The 20228-nt window shown below is 40.9% G+C and overlaps 2 protein-coding genes and 1 long non-coding RNA gene across 8 annotated transcripts in view; 1 reads left to right on the top strand and 2 right to left on the bottom strand.

The window, feature by feature from the left end:
* Positions 1–7404: 7404 nt before the first annotated feature.
* On the bottom strand, positions 7405–11691 carry LOC310741892. The gene is made up of 4 exons (XR_014538085.1): positions 9235–11691; positions 9051–9131; positions 8540–8955; positions 7405–8381 (listed from the first exon to the last, which is right to left on the bottom strand). It is a non-coding gene; the product is annotated as an uncharacterized lncRNA (long non-coding RNA).
* On the top strand, positions 8726–14745 carry adrm1 (ADRM1 26S proteasome ubiquitin receptor; the record flags this gene model as incomplete). Of its 5 annotated transcripts, XM_083570214.1 has the most annotated exons (10): positions 8726–8935; positions 9454–9570; positions 10331–10454; positions 10644–10730; positions 11714–11795; positions 11931–12190; positions 12422–12579; positions 13098–13200; positions 13311–13422; positions 14352–14745. In XM_083570214.1, 9 exons carry the CDS (start codon positions 8726–8728, stop codon positions 13412–13414), a joined length of 1245 nt encoding a protein of 414 aa, XP_083426340.1. In that variant the 3' UTR covers positions 13415–13422; positions 14352–14745. The 5 variants fall into 5 exon arrangements, with proteins under 5 accessions (XP_083426340.1, XP_083426339.1, XP_083426342.1 ...); XM_083570213.1 differs by lacking the exon at positions 14352–14745 and having other exon boundaries at positions 13311–13530; XM_083570216.1 differs by lacking the exon at positions 14352–14745 and having other exon boundaries at positions 11735–11795; positions 13311–13530.
* The window catches only part of lama5 (laminin, alpha 5), a 77124-nt gene continuing 70782 nt past the window's right edge, over positions 13887–20228 (bottom strand). For both annotated transcript variants that reach the window (XM_083570068.1, XM_083570067.1), the window contains exons 69-80: positions 18329–18472; positions 18096–18226; positions 17838–17996; positions 17613–17742; positions 17368–17525; positions 17061–17250; positions 16508–16657; positions 16255–16399; positions 15078–15208; positions 14863–14956; positions 14604–14723; positions 13887–14277 (exon numbers count right to left, since the gene is read on the bottom strand). In XM_083570068.1, coding sequence (XP_083426194.1) covers positions 14129–14277; positions 14604–14723; positions 14863–14956; positions 15078–15208; positions 16255–16399; positions 16508–16657; positions 17061–17250; positions 17368–17525; positions 17613–17742; positions 17838–17996; positions 18096–18226; positions 18329–18472 — 1701 coding nt within the window. In that variant the 3' untranslated portion in view covers positions 13887–14128. The remainder of the gene's footprint in view (positions 14278–14603; positions 14724–14862; positions 14957–15077; positions 15209–16254; positions 16400–16507; positions 16658–17060; positions 17251–17367; positions 17526–17612; positions 17743–17837; positions 17997–18095; positions 18227–18328; positions 18473–20228) is intronic.

The following is a 20228-nucleotide window of genomic DNA, read 5'->3' on the forward strand; positions in this document are numbered from 1 at the left end:
TATAAAGGCTCCATTTATAACTAAATGTTGTGCATCTGTAGTAATCACAAACAGCCTATTATTTTGTGCAATGATTTATTTTTATAGTATTTAAATACTTTCTTGGTGAGAAGTTGACATTTTATTTTCCATTGGGGATAAATTTTTGGATTGAATTTCAATTACAGATGAAAGGTTGCCTCTTCTGATGGATTAAAATCTATTGACATATTTTAGTTAAAGCCTGTTATTGTTTTGAAATAAAAATCTATGTGAAGGAAAACTTGTCCCCCTGGTAGAATGTTCCCACGTGTCCATTCATTATGCAGACGTTAATAAGAGATGCCTATATAATAACATGGATGAAATTAACAGCTGAATTCATGTTCATTTATGCAGTTCTCCAGTCATGTGCCGATCATGCGACAGCAGCACAAAATCACAAAGAATACAGGACAAGAGCTTTAAGTTTACACCCAACATTAGATTATTGTTCTCGGCTGGCAGAAGAGGAACCTGATGTGGGCTTCTGCTTTTATAGCCCATAAGCCTAATGGTTTTGAGTGCATGAATGAGCAGGTTGTAAACGTTCCAATTCAACTAACCATTGATATGAAATTAATGTGTAAATATGTTTGAACATCATGAGAATGGTATATTAAACAGTGCTGTAGACATTTTAAAAGATCATTTAGTGGTTTTCTTAATCTACAGTGAGTATAGTATATATACCCGGGCAAAAAATAGCATGTATAACATTCAATCTACACACACACACACACACACACACACACACACATATAATATATATAATCACATATTACACCCACAGAAGCAACGTCCAATATGGCTGTTGGAACAACGTTATTGATAAATGCCAGATTTAACTAGTGACAGGAGTTAAATTTACTACTTACTATTTGGTTTATTTATTGGTAAATTGTTGTGTTAATTGTTGTATCTTTTGCTGCCTTCTTACCCAGGTCTTTCTTTTAAAATAGATTTTATCTCAAGGCCTTTTTTTATCCTGGGTAAATAAAGGCTACTAACTATATAAATATATAGATCGCCCTTTATCAAAATTTTGGCTTTGGCAAAAAACAATATATTTTATTTACTAATTCGGCATCCAAGCAAATAAAATAAATAGCAATGTTTTACATTTCTTGAAAATGTAATACAAAAACTAGAATTGCTAAATTTGTTTTAACAATCACTTCCTACATGAATACTTAATGGAAGCACCTTTAACTTCATCTGCAGCATTACACCTGTTTCAGTACTTCTCTGTCAACTATGCACAGCTAGATCTAGTGATGTTTGCCCAGTCTTCCTCTTCCTGTTTTGTGCTCACACAGGTCACGAGGGAGCCGCAGGCACCTTAGGCACATACCCGACAGATACCTAAGGGCCACGTCGGCCAAGGGCTCAAAGGAGGGGCTCAGATAGAGCCGCCAGCACAACGCCTTAGTCCCACACAGGCACTCTGGGTTGTGTCCCAGGCCTCAGCCCCTGGGTGTCGCATAGGAAACGTGTGATGAGGGGGTGTTTCCCCAGCGACTGCCCCGCTTGCGGGGTACAATAAGCCGCAATAGCGGACATGCAAACCATCAGGGTTGACTAAGCCAACCCTGCGGCAAACTGTTCCTGCAGGAACTCTAGAACTGAATCAACCAGGCAGTTAAGTGGGTCCAACTGGTGGTGCTTACACCACGTGGTGAACAGATGCCATTTAGCGGCATACAACCTCCTCATGTAATGAGCTCTGGAATGGAGAAAGGTCTCTACTAGATCAGTAGAGAGACCAGCTGCTATGAACTGCACTCCCTCAGGGGCCACAACCACAGCTTCCAAACCTCTGGGCGGGGGTCAACCAGGGTTCCCGCTGCCTGTGAGAGGAGATCCCTCCTTGGAGGAATTTCCCAAGGAGGTTCCTCGAGGATGGACAGCAGCAAGGTCTGCATTCTCTCCAGAACCAAGTGCCAAGAACACGGCCATCATCTACAGGCAGTTTATGTGCTCTTAGGGGAACCAGCCTCTCGAGGCTGGTCTCTGACCCTCCCAGAGCGGCTGGAGCAGTGCGCTCCAACCGTGGGGCCTCCTGAGAGGCAGCGGGTCTCCTCTATCTGCAGCGATCTTTCGGGGGGAATGGAGGGAGCCCGCGGGAGGGGAGGCTGCACTCTGAAGCACTCTTGTGGCAGAGCTAACAGCCTGGCCTCCCCCTCTGCCCAGAAGTCTGATCGCTTCTGACCATTTCAGAACAGCTGGGAAAATCCCCTGCAGCTGTAAAGGCTTCCCAAGCAGGCCCGGGTTCCCTCCATCCCAGTGGGGACAGAAGAACCCACCTGGATAGGGGGACTGCGCTCTGTGGAAGAGCTAACAGTCTGGCCTCCTGGTGGTGTCGAGGAGTGGCCGTTTGTTCGCGAAGAGGACCACCCTCAGGTTGGCCGACCCATTGGACTTGGGCTTAGAGTGTCACCTAGTGCCCTAGGCTTCCTCTGAGGTAGAGCTCCGAAGCGCAGCGTCACACGTGCCGGAAGAAAGGCCCGCCGCAGAGAGCTTTCCCCGGGAACGGAGCTTGGCCCAGAAGGGGAGGTTGGAGAGGACTCCATGCTTTCTGCTAGGTCAGCCTGCGAGTCGAGCCCCATGACCTTCGGCGGCTCTGCGAGATTTTCGGGAGCGGAGCGTGCGAATAGCCATACGGCTACAGCACGGACAATCGTCTCTCTCTCTCTCGATTAGGCATGCTCCATTCCCAAACAAACAACACAAAGGTTTGTTTGATTTTTAGCCATGCTGCACAGATTTACACACAAAGCACTTATCTAAACAACAGAAGCTGATGTCGCTCCCATCGCGCTCCCATTATGTAGGTTTCTGGTTTGCACCCCGCCGCCTGCCAATGACGTCACGACTGCCTGTTGGCCAGATTTTACACGTGATTCCGAGGCGTTCCCAAAGCGTTTTCGACGCAGCTCGAGTTCTTGAAAGGGAAATGCATTTATACTAAACTCATCAAAATCATTACAAGTAATTATCAGTGAACTTGCTGTACTATCCAAAAGGCGATTAATAATGAAAAAGAAATATTATCTATATCAATAGATAGATAGCTTCCCGTGGGCTCACCACCTGCGGGAGGGACTGTAAGGGACGGTGCTGTGAGGATTGGGCAGCAGTCGAAGGCGGGGGCCTGCTTAGACTGCTGCCCCTGCGACCCGAATTACGGATAAGCGGGAGAAAATGGATGGATGGATGGATGGATGGATGGATGGATGGATGGATGGATATTGCTATTGCTATTGCTATTGCTATTGATCTTATTCTTCTGTTTGGAAGTTGTTGGGGGCAATCAGTAAATAAATGTTTTTTTCTGTACCTTTTTTTTTTTACCCTTTACCTATTTTGCGTTTGATTAACGCATTGTTATCATTGTTAATTGTAATTTATGGTTTATGCTTTTTTCCCCTTATGTATCTAGTCTATGTTCCAGGCTGCTTGGAGGATTCACAGAGTAAGAATTTTCATTGTATTGTTTCATTGTAATAGACTGCTTCTTGTAAATATGACCATACGCTATATATATATATATATATATATATATATATATATATATATATATATATATATATATATATACAGTGAGGAAAATAAGTATTTGAACACCCTACTATTTTGCAAGTTCTCCCACTTAGAAATCATGGAGGAGTCTGAAATTGTCATCGTAGGTGCATGTCCACTGTGAGAGACATAATCTAAAAAAAAAATCCAAAAATCACAATATATGATTTTTAAACTATTTATTTGTATGATGCAGCTGCAAATAAGTATTTGAACACCTGAGAAAGTCAGTGTTAATATTTGGTACAGGAGCCTTTGTTTGCAATTACAGAGGTCAAACGTTTCCTGTAGTTTTTTACCAGGTTTACAAACACTGCAGGAGGGATTTTGGCCCACTCCTCCAAACAGATCTTCTCTAGATCAGTCAGGTTTCTGGCCTGACACTGGGAAACACGGACTTTAAGCTCCCTCCAAAGATTCTCTATTGGGTTTAGGTCTGGAGACTGGCTAGGCCACGCCAGAACCTTGATATGCTTCTTACAGAGCCACTCCTTGGTTATCCTGGCTGTGTGCTTCAGGTCATTGTCATGTTGGAAGACCCAGCCTCGACCCATCTTCAATGCTCTAACTGAGGAAAGGAGGTTGTTCCCCAAAATCTCGCAATACATGGCCCCTGTCATTCTTTCCTTAATACAGTGCAGTCGCCCTGTCCCATGTGCAGAAATACACCCCCAAAGCATGATGCTACCACCCCCATGCTTCACAGTAGGGATGGTGTTCTTGGGATGGTACTCATCATTTTTCTTCCTTCAAACATGTTTAGTGGAATTATGACCCAAAAGTTATATTTTGGTCTCATCTGACCACATGACTTTCTCCCATGACTCCTCTGGATCATCCAAATGGTCATTGGCAAACTTAAGACGTGCCTGGACATGTGCTGGTTTAAGCAGGGGAACCTTCCGTACCATGCATGATTTCAAACCATGACGTTTTAGTGTATTACCAACAGTAACCTTGGAAACGGTGGTCCCAGCTCTTTTCAGGCCGTTGATCAGCTCCTCCTGTGTAGTTCTGGGCTGATTTCTCATCTTCCTTAGGATCATTGAGACCCCACGAGGTGAGATCTTGCATGGAGCCCCAGTCCGAGGGAGATTGACAGTCATGTTTAGCTTCTTCCATTTTTTAATGATTGCTTCAACAGTGGACCTTTTTTCACCAAGCTGCTTGGCAATTTCCCCGTAGCCCTTTCCAGCCTTGTGGAGGTGTACAATTTTGTCCCTAGTGTCTTTGGACAGCTCTTTGGTCTTGTCCATGTTAGTAGTTGGATTCTTACTGATTGTATGGGGTGGACAGGTGTCTTTATGCAGCTAACGACCTCAAACAGTTGAATCTAATTTAGGATAACAAATGTAGTGGAGGTGGACATTTTAAAGGCAGACTAACAGGTCTTTGAGGGTCAGAATTCTAGCTGATAGACAGGTGTTCAAATACTTATTTGCAGCTGTATCATACAAATAAATAGTTTAAAAATCATATATTGTGATTTCTGGATTTTTTTTTTTAGATTATGTCTCTCACAGTGGACATGCACCTACGATGACAATTTCAGACCCCTCCATGATTTCTAAGTGGGAGAACTTGCAAAATAGCAGGGTGTTCAAATACTTATTTTCCTCACTGTATATATACACACACTGAATATATATATATATATATATATATATATATATATATATATATATATATATATATATACACTTCTTCTTCTTCTTCTTTCGGCTTCTCCCATTAGGGGTCGCCACAGCGGATCATCCGTCTCCATACCACCCTGTCCTCTATATCTGCCTCTTTTACACCAACTACCTGCATGTCTTCCCTCACCACATCCATGAACCTCCTCCTTGGCCTTCCTCTTTTCCTCCTACCTGGTGGCTCCATCTTCAGCATTTTTCTACCAATATAATTCATGTCCCTTCTCTGCACATGTCCAAACCATCTCAATCTTGCCTCCCTCACCTTGTCACCAAAACATCCTACATGGGCTGTCCCTCTAATAAACTCATTTCTAATCTTGTCCATCCTCGTCACTCCCAACGAAAACCTCAACATCTTCAGCTCTGCTACCTCCAGCTCCACCTCCTGTCTTTTACTCAATGCCACTGTCTCTAATCCATACAACATCGCAGGTCTCACCACAGTCCTATAAACCTTCCCTTTCATTCTTGCAGATACTCTTCTGTCACAAATCACTCCTGTCACTCTTCTCCACCCACTCCACCCTGCCTGCACTCTTTTCTTTACTTCCCTAACACACTCTCCATTACTTTGCACTGTTGACCCCAGGTACCTGAACTCCTCCACCTTCTCCACCTCTTCTCCCTGCAACCGCATCACTCCACTGCCCTCCCTCTCATTCACACACATGTACTCTGTCTTACTCCTACTGACTTTCATTCCCCTTCTCTCCAGCGCATATCTCCACCTCTCCAGGCTCTTCTCAACCTGCTCTCTACTCTCACCACAAATCACAATATCATCTGCAAACATCATAGTCCAGGGAGACTCCTGTCTGACCTCGTCCGTCAACCTGTCCATCACCACTGCAAACAGGAAAGGGCTCAGGGCCGATCCTTGATGCAGTCCAACCTTCACCCTGAACCAGTCTGTCGTACCTACTGCACACTTTACTGCCGTCACACTGTCCTCATACATGTCCTGCACCACCCTCACATACTTCTCTGACACACCTGACTTCCTCATACAATACCACAACTCCTCTCTCGGCACCCTGTCGTACGCTTTCTCTAAATCCACAAATACACAATGCAGCTCCTTCTGTCCTTCTCTATACTTCTCCATCAACATCCTCAAAGCAAATAAGGCATCTGTGGTGCTCTTCCTCGGCATGAAACCATACTGTTGCTCACAGATGGTCACCTCTTCTCTCAGCCTGGCTTCCACTACTCTTTCCCATAACTTCATGGTGTGACTGATCAATTTAATTCCCCTGTAGTTACTGCAGGTCTGCACATCTCCCTTATGCTTAAAGATCGGTACCAGCACACTCCTTCTCTATTCCTCAGGCATCCTCTCCCCTTCCAGAATCCTGTTAAACAATCTGGTTAAAAACTCCACTGCCATCTCTCCTAAACATCTCCACGCTTCTACCGGTATGTCATCTGGTCCAACCGACTTTCCATTCTTCATCCTCTTAATCGCTGCTCTCACTTCCTCCTTACTAATCCTATCTACATCCTGCTTCACCAACTCCACATCCTCCAACCTTCTCTCTCTCTGATTTTCCTCATTCATCAGCTGCTCAAAATATTCCCTCCATCTTCTCAACACACTCTCCTCACTAGTCAACACATTTCCCTCTCCATCCTTTATTGCTCTAACTTGCAGTACATATATATATATATATATATATATATATATATATATATATATATATATATATATATATATATATATATATATATATAATAATATATATATATATATATATATATATATATATATTTAATAATAATAATCTTAATAATATTTAATAATAATATATATATATTTATATATATATATATTTATATATATTCAGTATATTATTTTATACACGATAAACTATTTGCTTATTATTATTATTATTATTATTATTATTATTATTATTATTATTATTATTATTATTATCATTTGCAGTTAAAAAAATTCTTTCTGCCAGAATGAAAATAGTAAGAATTAAAAAAAAAATTAAGAAAGAAATAAGATTTACCATCTTAGTAGTAGTAGTAATAATGACGCCCGCCTCTTATGACGCATTATTAAAGACAGATTTATAAACCAATCAGAGTGGACGCTTTTACCGGAGAATCCCGGAAGTTCTAATAGATTCTAGATACTCTATTAGACTTGAGCAGTTACGCTGAGAATTTCAGCTCGGGATTACAGGAAACAGCTGATTTAAAGGTATGAGGTTTATTCTGCTCAAATGCACATTCGTGTTATAGTGTATATATGTTACCCACAAATATGTACTGAAACCGGTAAATATATGAGTGTAAGTTCCTCTCGCTGTACCTGAGCCGCTCACAGCAGTGTTACATCACCGTTATCTCGTTCCCTGACTGAGCATTTCTATACAATACACAATACATTTACTACTAATAATTACAGAGGATCTGACATTTATCACCTTCTCAGTCCTAAAGCACCTTGTAAAGTCTGGAAAATAGCATTAGTATAAATTCCGCTGCCTTTCTAATTTTGCTGAGTAACAGTGCTGTTAGCCTGCTGGCTAGTTTGTGTTGCTCTGATGCTTCGTCATTCAGCAGCTTCTTCACTCACCCCTCAGATTTATACTTTCTTTTCGGTTCACATGCAAACCAGGGAGTTTATGTCTTTGTCTAAAATTATAACCTAAAACTACTGAGCTAAATGTAATTCTGATAAGCACAGAGATGATCTGACTGTTATGGAAACCAGCTGTACAAATACAACCATCTGTAAATATACTGTAATGGACCTTTTCAAGAAGAAACTTCTTACTTTACCTCATTTCATTTCCTGGACTTTTATTCCGACAAGCAGCTCAAATCTACGTGTTTCTAATTTATATCTTTATTCGGTATGTTTTCTGTGCTGCGTTTTTTGAAATCTGAAATTTTCTCCACGAACAGCAGTTCAAAACAGCAACCAAGAGCTCTTTCTTTCTTTCTTTCTTTCTTTCTTTCTTTCTTTCTTTCTTTCTTTCTTTCTTTCTCTTTCCCCCCTTTCTTTCCCCCCTTTTATTTATTTTCTTTCTTTCTTTCTTTCTTTCTTTCTTTCTTTCTTTCTTTCTTTCTCTTCTCCCGCTTTTATTTTCTTTCTTTCTTTCTTTCTTTCTTTTTTCCACTTCTTTCTTTTTTTCTTTCTTTCTTTCTTTCTTTCTTTCTTTCTTTCTTTCTTTCTTTCTTTTCCCCCCACTTTTCTTTCTTTCTTTTTTCTCTTTCTCTCCCCCCACTTCTTTCTTTCTTTCTTTTTTCTCTTTCTCTCCCCCCACTTCTTTCTTTCTTTCTTTCTTTCTTTCTTTCTCTCTCTCTCTCTCTCTCTCTCTCTCTCTCTCTTTTTCTTTTTTTTCCCTTTCTTTCTTGCTTTAAATATTTTTTTTCCCCCACTCACAAGCTCATATAATCATCATTTTTACAGGATGTCCTCAGGAGCACTTTTCCCCAGTCTGGTTTCGGGCTCTCGCAGCTCGTCCAGCAAATACCTGGTGGAGTTCAGAGCGGGTAAAATGAGCCTGAAGGGCAGCACAGTAACGCCAGACAAACGAAAAGGCACCGTCTACATCCAGCAGACGGACGACTCGCTCATCCATTTCTGCTGGAAGGACCGAACCACTGGAAACGTGGATGATGTCAGTTACCAGTTTATATCCTAAGCAATAACACTGACCCTTTTTTTTTTGTTTTCTTTCTTTCTTTCTTTCTTTATTTATTTTGTGAAAGTTACACTTTGCATTTGTTTTAAACTGGTCTGGTTAAACACAAGCTATTATATTTTATTAGCAGTTGCACAGCACACACATATTTGACATCCTTTGAAAAAATGAACTAATTTAAAAAGAGAATGTGCTTCCCAGGAAACACCTTCACACTGTAGAATCTTTTACACACACCAGCTGCAGAATCTGTAAAGTTCAGCTTGATTTTCTACCTGAAAATAACCAAATATGCACTAATGCACTTTCATATTACAAGAAGGCAAGCCAGTTGCATTCTGGGTGCCAAAAACACGAGATTGCAGCTTTCACTTGCACTTTATTAAATAAGACTGTTTGTATTTTGCACATAATTACTGATGTCTTTTTGCACTACTTTAATTGTGCGTTTTTTTAGGCTTCGGAATTCTTATGTGATTTATTTTTTTTTGTAGGATTTGATCATCTTCCCTGATGACTGTGAGTTTAAGCGGGTGAGCCAGTGCACCACCGGACGTGTGTATGTTCTTAAATTCAAGGCAGGGTCCAAAAGGCTATTCTTCTGGATGCAGGTGAGTAAGGGGAATCCTGACATTACTGAAAACACTGAATCTGAATCTATTTGGTACTTCAGCTCTTTTGCTGTGATTACTTTGTATGTTAGCCATTTGTTGAATTACATGATGTGGTCTCAGTATACGGGTTTGGTTTCGTAATGCTAGTGTTCTAGCATTCAGTTGTTAAATCCATTATTTTTTCTTATAATAGTTAATCTAAAACAAAGTTTTCAAATAGAAGTTTTAAGGACTACTGCATTCACATCTGTGAATTTAAACTGCTGTTATAAATTTTGCTGGCAGACTTGATTGTGTTCAGCCGAATGTGGTTACTTTGCATATTCATCCTTTTAGCTTCATTAATTCGGGATTCGCAACGAAGACGATGCCTGGAACACTAGGTGTGAAGTTGGGTTGCCAGTTCATTTCAGGCAGCATGCACAGGCACATTTTACATATTCACACCTAAGATAGACAATCTATCATAGCCAGATAACCTACTGACATGTTTTTAGCCGATCTTGGAACTGGGGGATTCCTGAGTAAGCTCCTTACTCAGGACCAAACCAGGGGTATGAACCTGTAAGGCTTTAATGCTTACATTTCAATAATAAAATAAACCTATGCAGCTGTTACAAGACCTGCACCACACTGCACTAAGTTATACTGTACAACAATAATGTTGTTGGGTAAAATAATTTTACCATTAAAACCATCTAAAATCTCTTAAGTCTTTCTTATAAACACTGTTGTGTATTTTTGAATTTGGTTTCAGGAGCCCAAAACGGACAAAGATGACGAGTACTGCCGTAAAGTGAACGAGTATCTAAACAACCCACCAATGCCAGGTTCTCTGGGCAGCGGGGGCAGTAGTGGGCACGAGCTGTCTGCCCTGGGAGGTGAGACAATGCTAACCATTACTGCTCCTTCTCCATCATCGTGAAGGATTCCTTCTAGCAGATGTAAATTACATTGTGTGTATAGTCTCTAAAAGCTTAGTTAAAAAAAATAATAATAAATTAATGTACCCAGTGTATTACTGTGTGTGTAAATCCTGGCTTGTTTTGATAAGTTTGCATTCTGCCTAGGAGAAGGTGGCCTGCAAAACCTCCTGGGCAACATGAGCCATAATCAACTCATGCAGCTGATTGGCCCAACAGGACTGGGTGGGCTTGGTGAGTGAAATACTCATGACTCACTGCTAATAAAAAAAGCACAGTGCACATGCACAGTATGGGGCTGCCTGGCAGGTCAGGAGAGAAAATAGTGCATATGCGCAGATCAGGAAATCCCAAGAAGTGATTAGGTGAGAGGGAAAATAAATAGCATAGTGTGTGTGTATATATATAGTTGGTAGAATACACACATACATGCGCATCTAATTATTTATAAATTAGGAGGTTGGATCTGGACTGTAATAGTCCGCTACAGTGGTTCAGGACCACAGTTTACATGAACAGTTCTGCATTTAAGCACCGGTCACTGAACAGCATACACCTCAACAAGGATGCAACTGTAATGAATGGACATTTGGTGCCACCCAGATGAGGATGAGTTTCCTTTTGTGTCTGATTCCTCTCAAGGTTTCTTCCTCATACCGTCTCAGGGAGCTTTTCCTTGCCACAGTCACCACTGGCTTGCTCATCAGGGATAAACTTAAATTATTACATTGTTTTATACATTTCTATAACCTCTTTATTACTGTAAAGCTGATTTGAGACCATGTCTATTATTAGAAGCTTGATACAAAAAAAAATATGAATTAAATTGACCTATGCTATTTCTTTTCACTCTCACACAAGTCACTTCTTGAATTGATAATCACAGTTAGAATGGTGTGTATTATACCAAATATTTTATTATGATTTATCTTTTTTCATTTCCTTTGGATTCAAATTGTTCCGTGTTTTAATTGGTTTTCTCTTATAACTGGAAGTGTCATTTTTGGCACCTAAAATATAAAATTTTTCCTCTGCTGTTTGAAGTACAAATGGAGAAAAATCTATGCATATCCTGTGTATAAGTGTTAAGAATCGATTTGATTGTTTTTCTTTATTTCCTGTGTATTATGTGTCAATGTTGTAAAAGGTTTTCGTACCAGTGAGCATTTCTTTATTTAAAAAAAAAAAAAGAAAATTCCAGTGCATGTGTGTTACAGGTGGGCTTGGTGCTCTTGCAGGTCCTGGTCTGGCGAGTCTGTTGGGAAGTGGTGGTCCAGCCAGCAGCAGTTCAACTTCCAGGTTCTTTACATTTCTAGTCAGTGATCTAAGTGTATTAACATGACTCACTGATGCTAATCTGAATTGTTGATGCCTTCCAAGCAGTCTTAGTGTAATGAACCTGCCATATATTGATCTTTGTATGTATTTTTAAAGCTCCCGCAGCCAGTCTGCAGCTGCCACACCCTCCTCTGGATCCGCTGCTCGTTTGAGCTCTACTCCGGCTCCTACTACCCCACTGACCCCTGCTGCCACCTCTACAGACTCTCCTACCTTGACCCCCACGACCCCAGCCTCCCAAACCTCTTCCCTGGCAGCAGGAGTGGGAAGTCCAACACAGCAAATCCAGCTGAGCGACCTGCAAAGCATCCTGGCCACAATGAATGTTCCTGCCGTTAGTGCAGAGGGACAGGGAGGTGAGACACAACGTAACGAGTCTCTTAGCAGAACTTGTGGCACTGAAGCATTTCGCATTTCTAATCATCCAATATCAATTTAGTTAATTCACATTTACTTTTAGAATTAAAAATACTTGTAAATTTTCTTATTTTTGGGGATTTTATTAATAACATTTTATATTCCTTATTGTTTTAACACCTCTGTTTATCACTAATCTATATTATGTTTGTGTGTGTGTGTGTGTGTAGTGGACCTGGCCAGTGTGTTGACTCCTGATATTATGGCTCCAATTTTGGTGAATCCTGATATACAGCAGCGGCTTCTGCCATACCTGCCTTTAGGAGAGTCACTACCACAGAGTGCTGAGGAAATCCAAAACACACTCACCTCACCACAATTTCAGCAGGTAATAAACACACACACCGTAATTTCCGGACTATAAAGCTCACCCATATATAAGCCGCACCCACTGAATTTTACAAATATTTGTATTTTTAACATAAATAAGCCGCACCTGTCTATAAGCCACAGGTGTCTACACTAATGCACTTTACACAGGCTTTAACGAAAGACACGTTACACACATTTCTGTTGCAACTGGAGTTAGCGAGCTCTCCCATGACCCAGACTCAACGCGCTACAACGGCTTGTATCTAAACAGTAGCCGACCAAGAAAGTCATTGAGGTGCGTTTTTTTTTCTCGTTTCCGTTCGGATTTTTCATTAGTCTAATGTTATGGGGTTCAGTTTTTTGGTTTGAAGTTTGTGAAACCGGGGAAAACCCAGGAAAAAGTCATAAATTAGCCGCTTCGTTGTTTAAGCCGTGTGGTTTAAAAAGTAGCGGCTTATAGTCCGAAAAATACGGTACACACAGTCCAGTTGAAACATTGTAGCGTACTCTCTTAAATAAACGTTGTATGTGCAGGCGATGAGCATGTTCAGCAGTGCACTAGCGTCTGGCCAGCTCGGTCCCCTAATGAACCAGTTTGGACTGCCCGCAGATGCAGTGGAAGCAGCTAACAGAGGGGGTACGACACCACAACACACACTGTCTTTATTTTGCTAATGAACCCCTTAAATACATTTGTGTGGAGTTCCAGCTTGTTTTAAATGAGTTGCTGTGTGTTTTTGTATGCAGATGTGGAGGCTTTTGCTAAGGCCATGGAGAACACCAGTGGAAAGACTGAGTCCTCTGACGCCAAAGATAAGAAGGATGACGATGAGGACATGAGTCTGGATTAGTGAAACAAGTCAGTTTTACAAACCAGCTAGTGTATTTATTAATGAATTATCCAGATGTAAGAAGTATGCCCATATGTTTCATGCACAATTAAAGTATTGACACTGGGTCTGATAATTGATAAAAGTTCTGTAACTTGTGTATTAGACAATTTTAATTGTATTATTTATACTCCTTTAGTATACAAAAAAAATTATTTAGGGGGGTTAAAAGTGGCACATAATAGTGTTGAATGTGAAGCTCGAGTGCTGTACACGTGATGTGGACGGAGAATCTGTAGTGTGTGAAATGGGATCTCTGAGCTGCTCTACAATATAATGGCAAAGTACAGACTCCAGTTTCAGTTAGTGAATCAGGAAAAAAGGGAGGGGGAAACAAACAATATAGCTTTAGTTATTTGGTCCCTTATTCAGGTTTGCTGGCGACTGACATCTCAGTAAAACATTCCCAAACAAATTACTGCTCTATTAAAAATAATTTTAAAACATTTAATGCTCTAATCTTAAGGCCATACAGCACTTGTATTTTTTTTTAGTAGCACTCGTGCCTCTAACAGTGGCTTTACACTCAGTGCCTTTACAAAAAAACTCCACAGTGACCACCTGAACATATACATTTGTTTAACAAAAGAATATAAATATTACTATCCCATAAACCCACCACCTGTTGATTTGATCATTTAGGTATTTTGGATTCAAAAATTCGGGGATTGTGGGCTATGCGGCAGGACATCCCTGAGTCGCCACAGCTCCAGAAATGGTCAGAGGTTTGGAGAGCCTTGCAGCTCGACCGTTTACCACAGCTTTCCTTATACAGCCGTGGTATGGCGGGAGAGAGGACGGAAGAGCAGGAGCTTCTAATGCATCTATTAAAACACATAAGAAAAGTGTGTCAGTGGTCTGAGTCATAGCTAACTACATTCTGTATGGGTTTTCACAGGAGCAAACAAGAAAAATCATACAATTCTGCAGGAGTGCACAGGATCAAACTCAAATGGACGTAAATACGATTACGAATACATTTTAGTTTGAAAACCCATATTTTTCTATAAATAGAACACTGAGATGGATGATGTTTGGGACAATTACTAAACACCCAAAATGGAAGTAATATGGCGTAACCAGGACCCTGCTGGAGTTTAGCACATTTCTGCTTTACTTTACACCTGAAACACACATGAAGGTGGCGTACCTGGCACATTGCCCAGATAGACAGTGACATTGGCTCCAGTAGATCTGCTCTGTTTGGGGCCAACACCATGTTCACTTGCTGCATCCACACGTATCTGGATCACATTTTTCTTCTTCTCAACTACACAATTAAAAAAAAGAAAGCATATAAGTTCTGTTACAACATTTAAAATATAATTTATCTTATACCCAGTGTATCGACAGTAACTTCATTAAGTGGTGGTACACTCTCAGGTCATACACATGAAAATTCTACTTACTAAATATACTGTGCCAGTTTCCATCACACAGTGAATCCTCTGGTTTAAGAGAGACTGTAAACTCCCCACTGCCACTGTTCACTAACACAATCACCTGCACAGAGAACACCAGGTCATCATTCAGTTCAACACTCAGACACTCTAACAGATCTCTGCACAAGTAGAGCGAGGGAACCAGAAGCACAGATCTTATGGAGGCCTGGTGAGCTGCTCACCTCTCCTTGTTTGAGGTAGACGCTGAGCTGCTGACTCTTCCTGACTCCAGCGTGGAGCAGAAGGCCGGAGTCTGCTACAGGCCGAACCTCCAGCTCCAGCTCCAGATCCCGACCCAGTGCTACTGAGTCATCTATCACAGAAAAAATTGGAAAAACAAATTCCTGGTATCTCGTTTAAATTGATGACCCTGTAAATCTCATTTCACCTGTAGTTGCATTTGTGGCAGGGGTGAGGAAAAATGATTTGAAAATAATGGTAAAATAAATAGCAGATAGCTTTTCTTTCATTAGACAATAATAAGGCATCACCACTTATTGCTTGATTTTATAAAAAGATAACGCTTTTAGGTACTGTAGACCTGCAAAGGAAAAGTTGAATTTCAAATCTTATTTCACAGCCATGTGTGTTCAGTGTGGACAATAATGAAGTCAATGTAATTTGTTACTGTACTTAAGTAGCTTTTTGCTAAATTTTCATTTGGGGAGACTTTTACTTTAACTTCACTACAAAATTTTACCACAAACTCAAATGTTGTACTTTTTACTCAAATACATTAAGCAAAATCAGCGGTTCCTTATTACTTGAGTGGATAAAAAAATGAACTGGTAAATCTTATCACATACATACAGTTCAGCATCATTCCATAAATGATGGAAGAAGCTCCTGACTCGAACTTGCCACAACACCCGTGGCCTTATTTGCATGATTTTTTTAAAAGGTTTTGAGCTCATGATAATGTTAATTGATATCAATCAGTGTTTGACTCATTAATATCATTCTATTAATAGATTGGTGTGCTAAGATTAACAGAGTCTTTTTTTTTTACATAAACTGAGTTGATTATGCAACTCTGTGACAGAAAGGATAATAGAAACATTATAGCTATAATAAATCATAGTACTTTGGATACTTAAGTACATTTGAAGGCAAAATCTTTTGTACTTTTACTCAAGTGAAAGTTTAAAGGAAGCAGTTTAACTGGAATAATATTTTACCTACTGTATCTCAAGTTCATGGTTTGTGTACTTCGGTGTGTTGTATCCCAAATAAGCAAAACTGGCTCATTCAGTTCTATTTAACACTAATGATTTCTTTTTGCTTTAGAAACTCCCCTGTTTTATTTTAAACACAATCACTGTCTGAATAAGATCTTTGAGAGGTGGTTGATCTGCTCACCAATAGAAATGTGTCCTCCCTGGTTAGAGAAGTAAACGCCTGGCTGCAGAGGCTCTTGGTAACATGGCACCACCCCTACACTGTGGGTGGGGTTTAGCAGAACCTCACTCACCTTCAGATCTCTGATGCAGCCTACAAAGCCTGCCTAAAGAGAGGTGAAAAAAATAATAATGGAGGAGTACAAATAAATCTTTGTGCTGAAATTAGCAGGAGGTTTCTCAGGGCTTGATGAGACATGAATGCTTGTAATTACCTCTGCTGCTTTGTGGTCAGGGGGCAGACCGCCGATGTAAACCGGACCACTTAGTGCATTTTTCTCCCCAGAGAAAGACACCTTCCTGCTCTGTGCATTAATACCATTTACTATGAGACTGGCCTTTTCTTTCTCGATCCTCACGAACACCTAAACAACGATACAAAATAAGAACAAACTAAATTTCCAGTGAATGTTAAAATGCCATGCTGGAACAATTTACAGTGCCTTGTAAAAGTATTTATACCTTGAACATGTCCACATTTTATAGTTACACTCTAGAACTGACATAGACTTAATAAATTATTAGTTATGAATCAGGGGTCACATAATAAAAGTCAGCCTGTGTCCACAAACAATCAATGAATCTGCAGTCGTTTCATTATTAACATTTTTGCAGTAAAAGGCACAATTTATGACTTTGCCTAGAGAAGGCCATTGAGCAAGTTCAATGCCCAGGGAAAGAGGGTATTAGTCAGAGAAGCAACTAAGGTACGAATTCTCAACATCCATGCACGATGCTCATAAAAAACATTTCATCTCACACACTTACCACATGCCAGTGGTTGTCATTATATTTGCCACTGGTTAAAATGCTGAATTTCCTCCTCCCTCCATTGAGCAGCAAGATCAAGTGGCCTTCAGACACAGAGAGTGTTAATGCCACCCTTCCTCTCTCTGCTGCTGCGTAGAAGATAAGGCCGTTGGATGAGTTCACGCGAATAGCCATTGCCACATTGGGCCTGACGAGTCAAAAGAAAAGCATTTGGTTATGAATCAGTTTATCAAAGCACACAGAGGGAATCATTGGAAAAAAAACAAACATCAAAAGTCAGTTAAAATTCAGCATGAGAACGCACGTCTTGCTGAAGGCTGTTGGAATCGAATCGTAACGCATGTAGCTGTAGATGGATCCGCTGAAATGGTGGGCATTTGCTTCTTGGACAGACAGCTCCCCCTGGCAGGAACCTCGGGCACTGCGGCTTTTTAGTGCTCCCTGGGGCTTTTTGTTCTTCCCCTAATGTACACACACAGTAGTATATAAATAAGCCAATAATACAATGGAACCATAAAAATGAAATCCAAGCATATTAAATGACTGTACCATGGCGTTTTTAAAGCGCAGAGGTGAGGCGAGTATCTGCTGGGGTTTCTTAGCAGCAGGACAACTCAGTGCAACATCAACATTCTCCTTGGATGGTAGCAAGTCCACTACCGTTTGAGGCGATGTAGTCCTAAAGGTAATTTAAACAGGTATTTAAACAATACATGAATAAATAAAGAGCTAACACATTATCATCAACTGTTTCTCCAGCACCCAACCTCATACCTGTTGATAAAGACGTTATTTAGACAGCCAGTGAGGTTGGCGATGTCAAGGGCCTCAGGTGTGCCACCGAGATAGACTTCCCCGATGGGGAGCGTGCTCTTAACTTCCACTTCTGTGTTAGGGTTGGCTTGAAGCTTGTCATCAATATACACACGAAGGCTGCACACAGGTAAACACATAATACAGTATTACAAACAGATTCATGCGGTGAGATTAGTGTTGGGGTGAGAGAAGTGGGTGTGATGATTGTTGCTGTACCCATTCTTGTTGCTGTAGAAAGCCACATAGTGACTCAGCTCATCGTTATAGGTACCATTTGTTCGGACCTGTTTATTGCCAGCTTTTACCACCATATGACCTTCTTCCAATTGTACCTGACACACCCCAGTCTGTGAAGACACACACATACACATAGAAAAAGCTTTAGAATCATATCTCTTCAGCACTGTCACAACACATGGCTTGATTAATTGATTTGTAAGCAGGCGCACCTGAGTCCGGTGGTGGAGTAGCAGTGCATTCTTCTGCTCTGTCCTGAAGCCAACACCAGCATAAAATCTGTCTGTTATGTTTGGAAGGTTGTCCAGTTTGAGGTCCAGATAACTCTGCCCCTTAAAATGAGCTTCCCGAGCCATCTGTGCAGAAACAGACAGGAGAGCAACGAATGACCACATTTTCCCTTATACCGTTTCAGCACCACGGACAGTTCTATTTCCGGGCTCTTATATCTGTCAGTTTTCTTTCTTTATTAGCTCCAGTATAAGCAAAATCAGCAAGAATATCTCTTGAAGAGAGATTTTATCATGACCCTCTTGGTCTCCAGAATTGACCAGAAGTAGGGAGGGTATAAAATTTAAAAGTTTTACCCAAAGTAATTGCAATAGGATCGGAGGAACTACAGTGAGGAAAATAAGTATTTGAACACCCTGCTATTTTGCAAGTTCTCCCACTCAGAAATCATTGAGGGGTCTGAAATTGTCATCGTAGGTGCATGTCCACTGTGAGAGACATAATCTAAAAAAATAAAAATCCAGAAATCACAATATATGATTTTTCAACTAATTATTTGTATGATACAGCTGCAAATAAGTATTTGAACACCTGAGTAAGTCAATGTTAATATTTGGTACAGTAGCCTTTGTTTGCCCACTCCTCCACACAGATCTTCTCTAGATCAGTCAGGTTTCTGGCCTGTCACTGAGAAACACGGAGTTTGAGCTCCCTCCAAAGATTCTCTATTGGGTTTAGGTCTGGAGACTGGCTAGGCCACGCCAGAACCTTGATATGCTTCTTACAGAGCCACTCCTTGGTTATTCTGGCTGTGTGCTTCGGGTCATTGTCATGTTGGAAGACCCAGCATCAACCCATCTTCAATGCTCTAACTGAGGGAAGGAGGTTGTTCCCCAAAATCTCGCAATACGTGGCCCCGGTCATTCTCTCCTTAATACAGTGCAGTCGCCCTGTCCCATGTGCAGAAAAACACCCCCAAAGCATGATGCTACCACCCCCATGCTTCACAGTAGGGATGGTGTTCTTGGGATGGTACTCATCATTCTTCTTCCTCCAAACACGTTTAGTTGAATTATGACCCAAAAGTTCTATTTTGGTCTCATCTGACCACATGACTTTCTCCCATGACTTCTCTGGATCATCCAAATGGTCATTGGCAAACTTAAGACGTGCCTGGAAATGTGCTGGTTTAAGCAGGGGAACCCTCCATGCCATTCATGATTTCAAACCATGACGTCTTAGTGTATTACCAACAGTAACCTTGGAAATGGTGGTCCCAGCTCTTTTCAGGTCATTGACCAGCTCCTCCCGTGTAGTTCTGTGCTGATGTCTTACCTTCCTTAGGATCATTGAGACCCCACGAGGTGAGATCTTGCATGGAGCCCCAGTCCGAGGGAGATTGACAGTCATGTTTAGCTTCTTCCATTTTCTAATGATTGCTCCAACAGTGGACCTTTTTTCACCAAGCTGCTTGGCAATTTCCCTGTAGCCCTTTCCAGCCTTGTGGAGGTGTACAATTTTGTCTCTAGTGTCTTTGGACAGCTCTTTGGTCTTGGCCATGTTAGTAGTTGGATTCTTACTGATTGTATGGGGTGGACAGGTGTCTTAATGGAGCTAACGACCTCAAACAGGTGCATCTAATTTAGGATAATAAATGTAGTGAAGGTGGACATTTTAAAGGCAGACTAACAGGTCTTTGAGGGTTTAGAATTCTAGCTGATAGACAGGTGTTCAAATACTTATTTGCAGCTGTATCATACAAATAAATAGTTTAAAAATCATATATTGTGATTTCTGGATTTTTTTTTTAGATTATGTCTCTCACAGTGGACATGCACCTACGATTACAATTTCAGACCCCTCTATGATTTTTAAGTGGGG

Source organism: Silurus aristotelis (genome assembly GCF_946808225.1).
Source record: "Silurus aristotelis genome assembly, chromosome: 19".
Lineage (NCBI taxonomy): Eukaryota > Metazoa > Chordata > Actinopteri > Siluriformes > Siluridae > Silurus > Silurus aristotelis.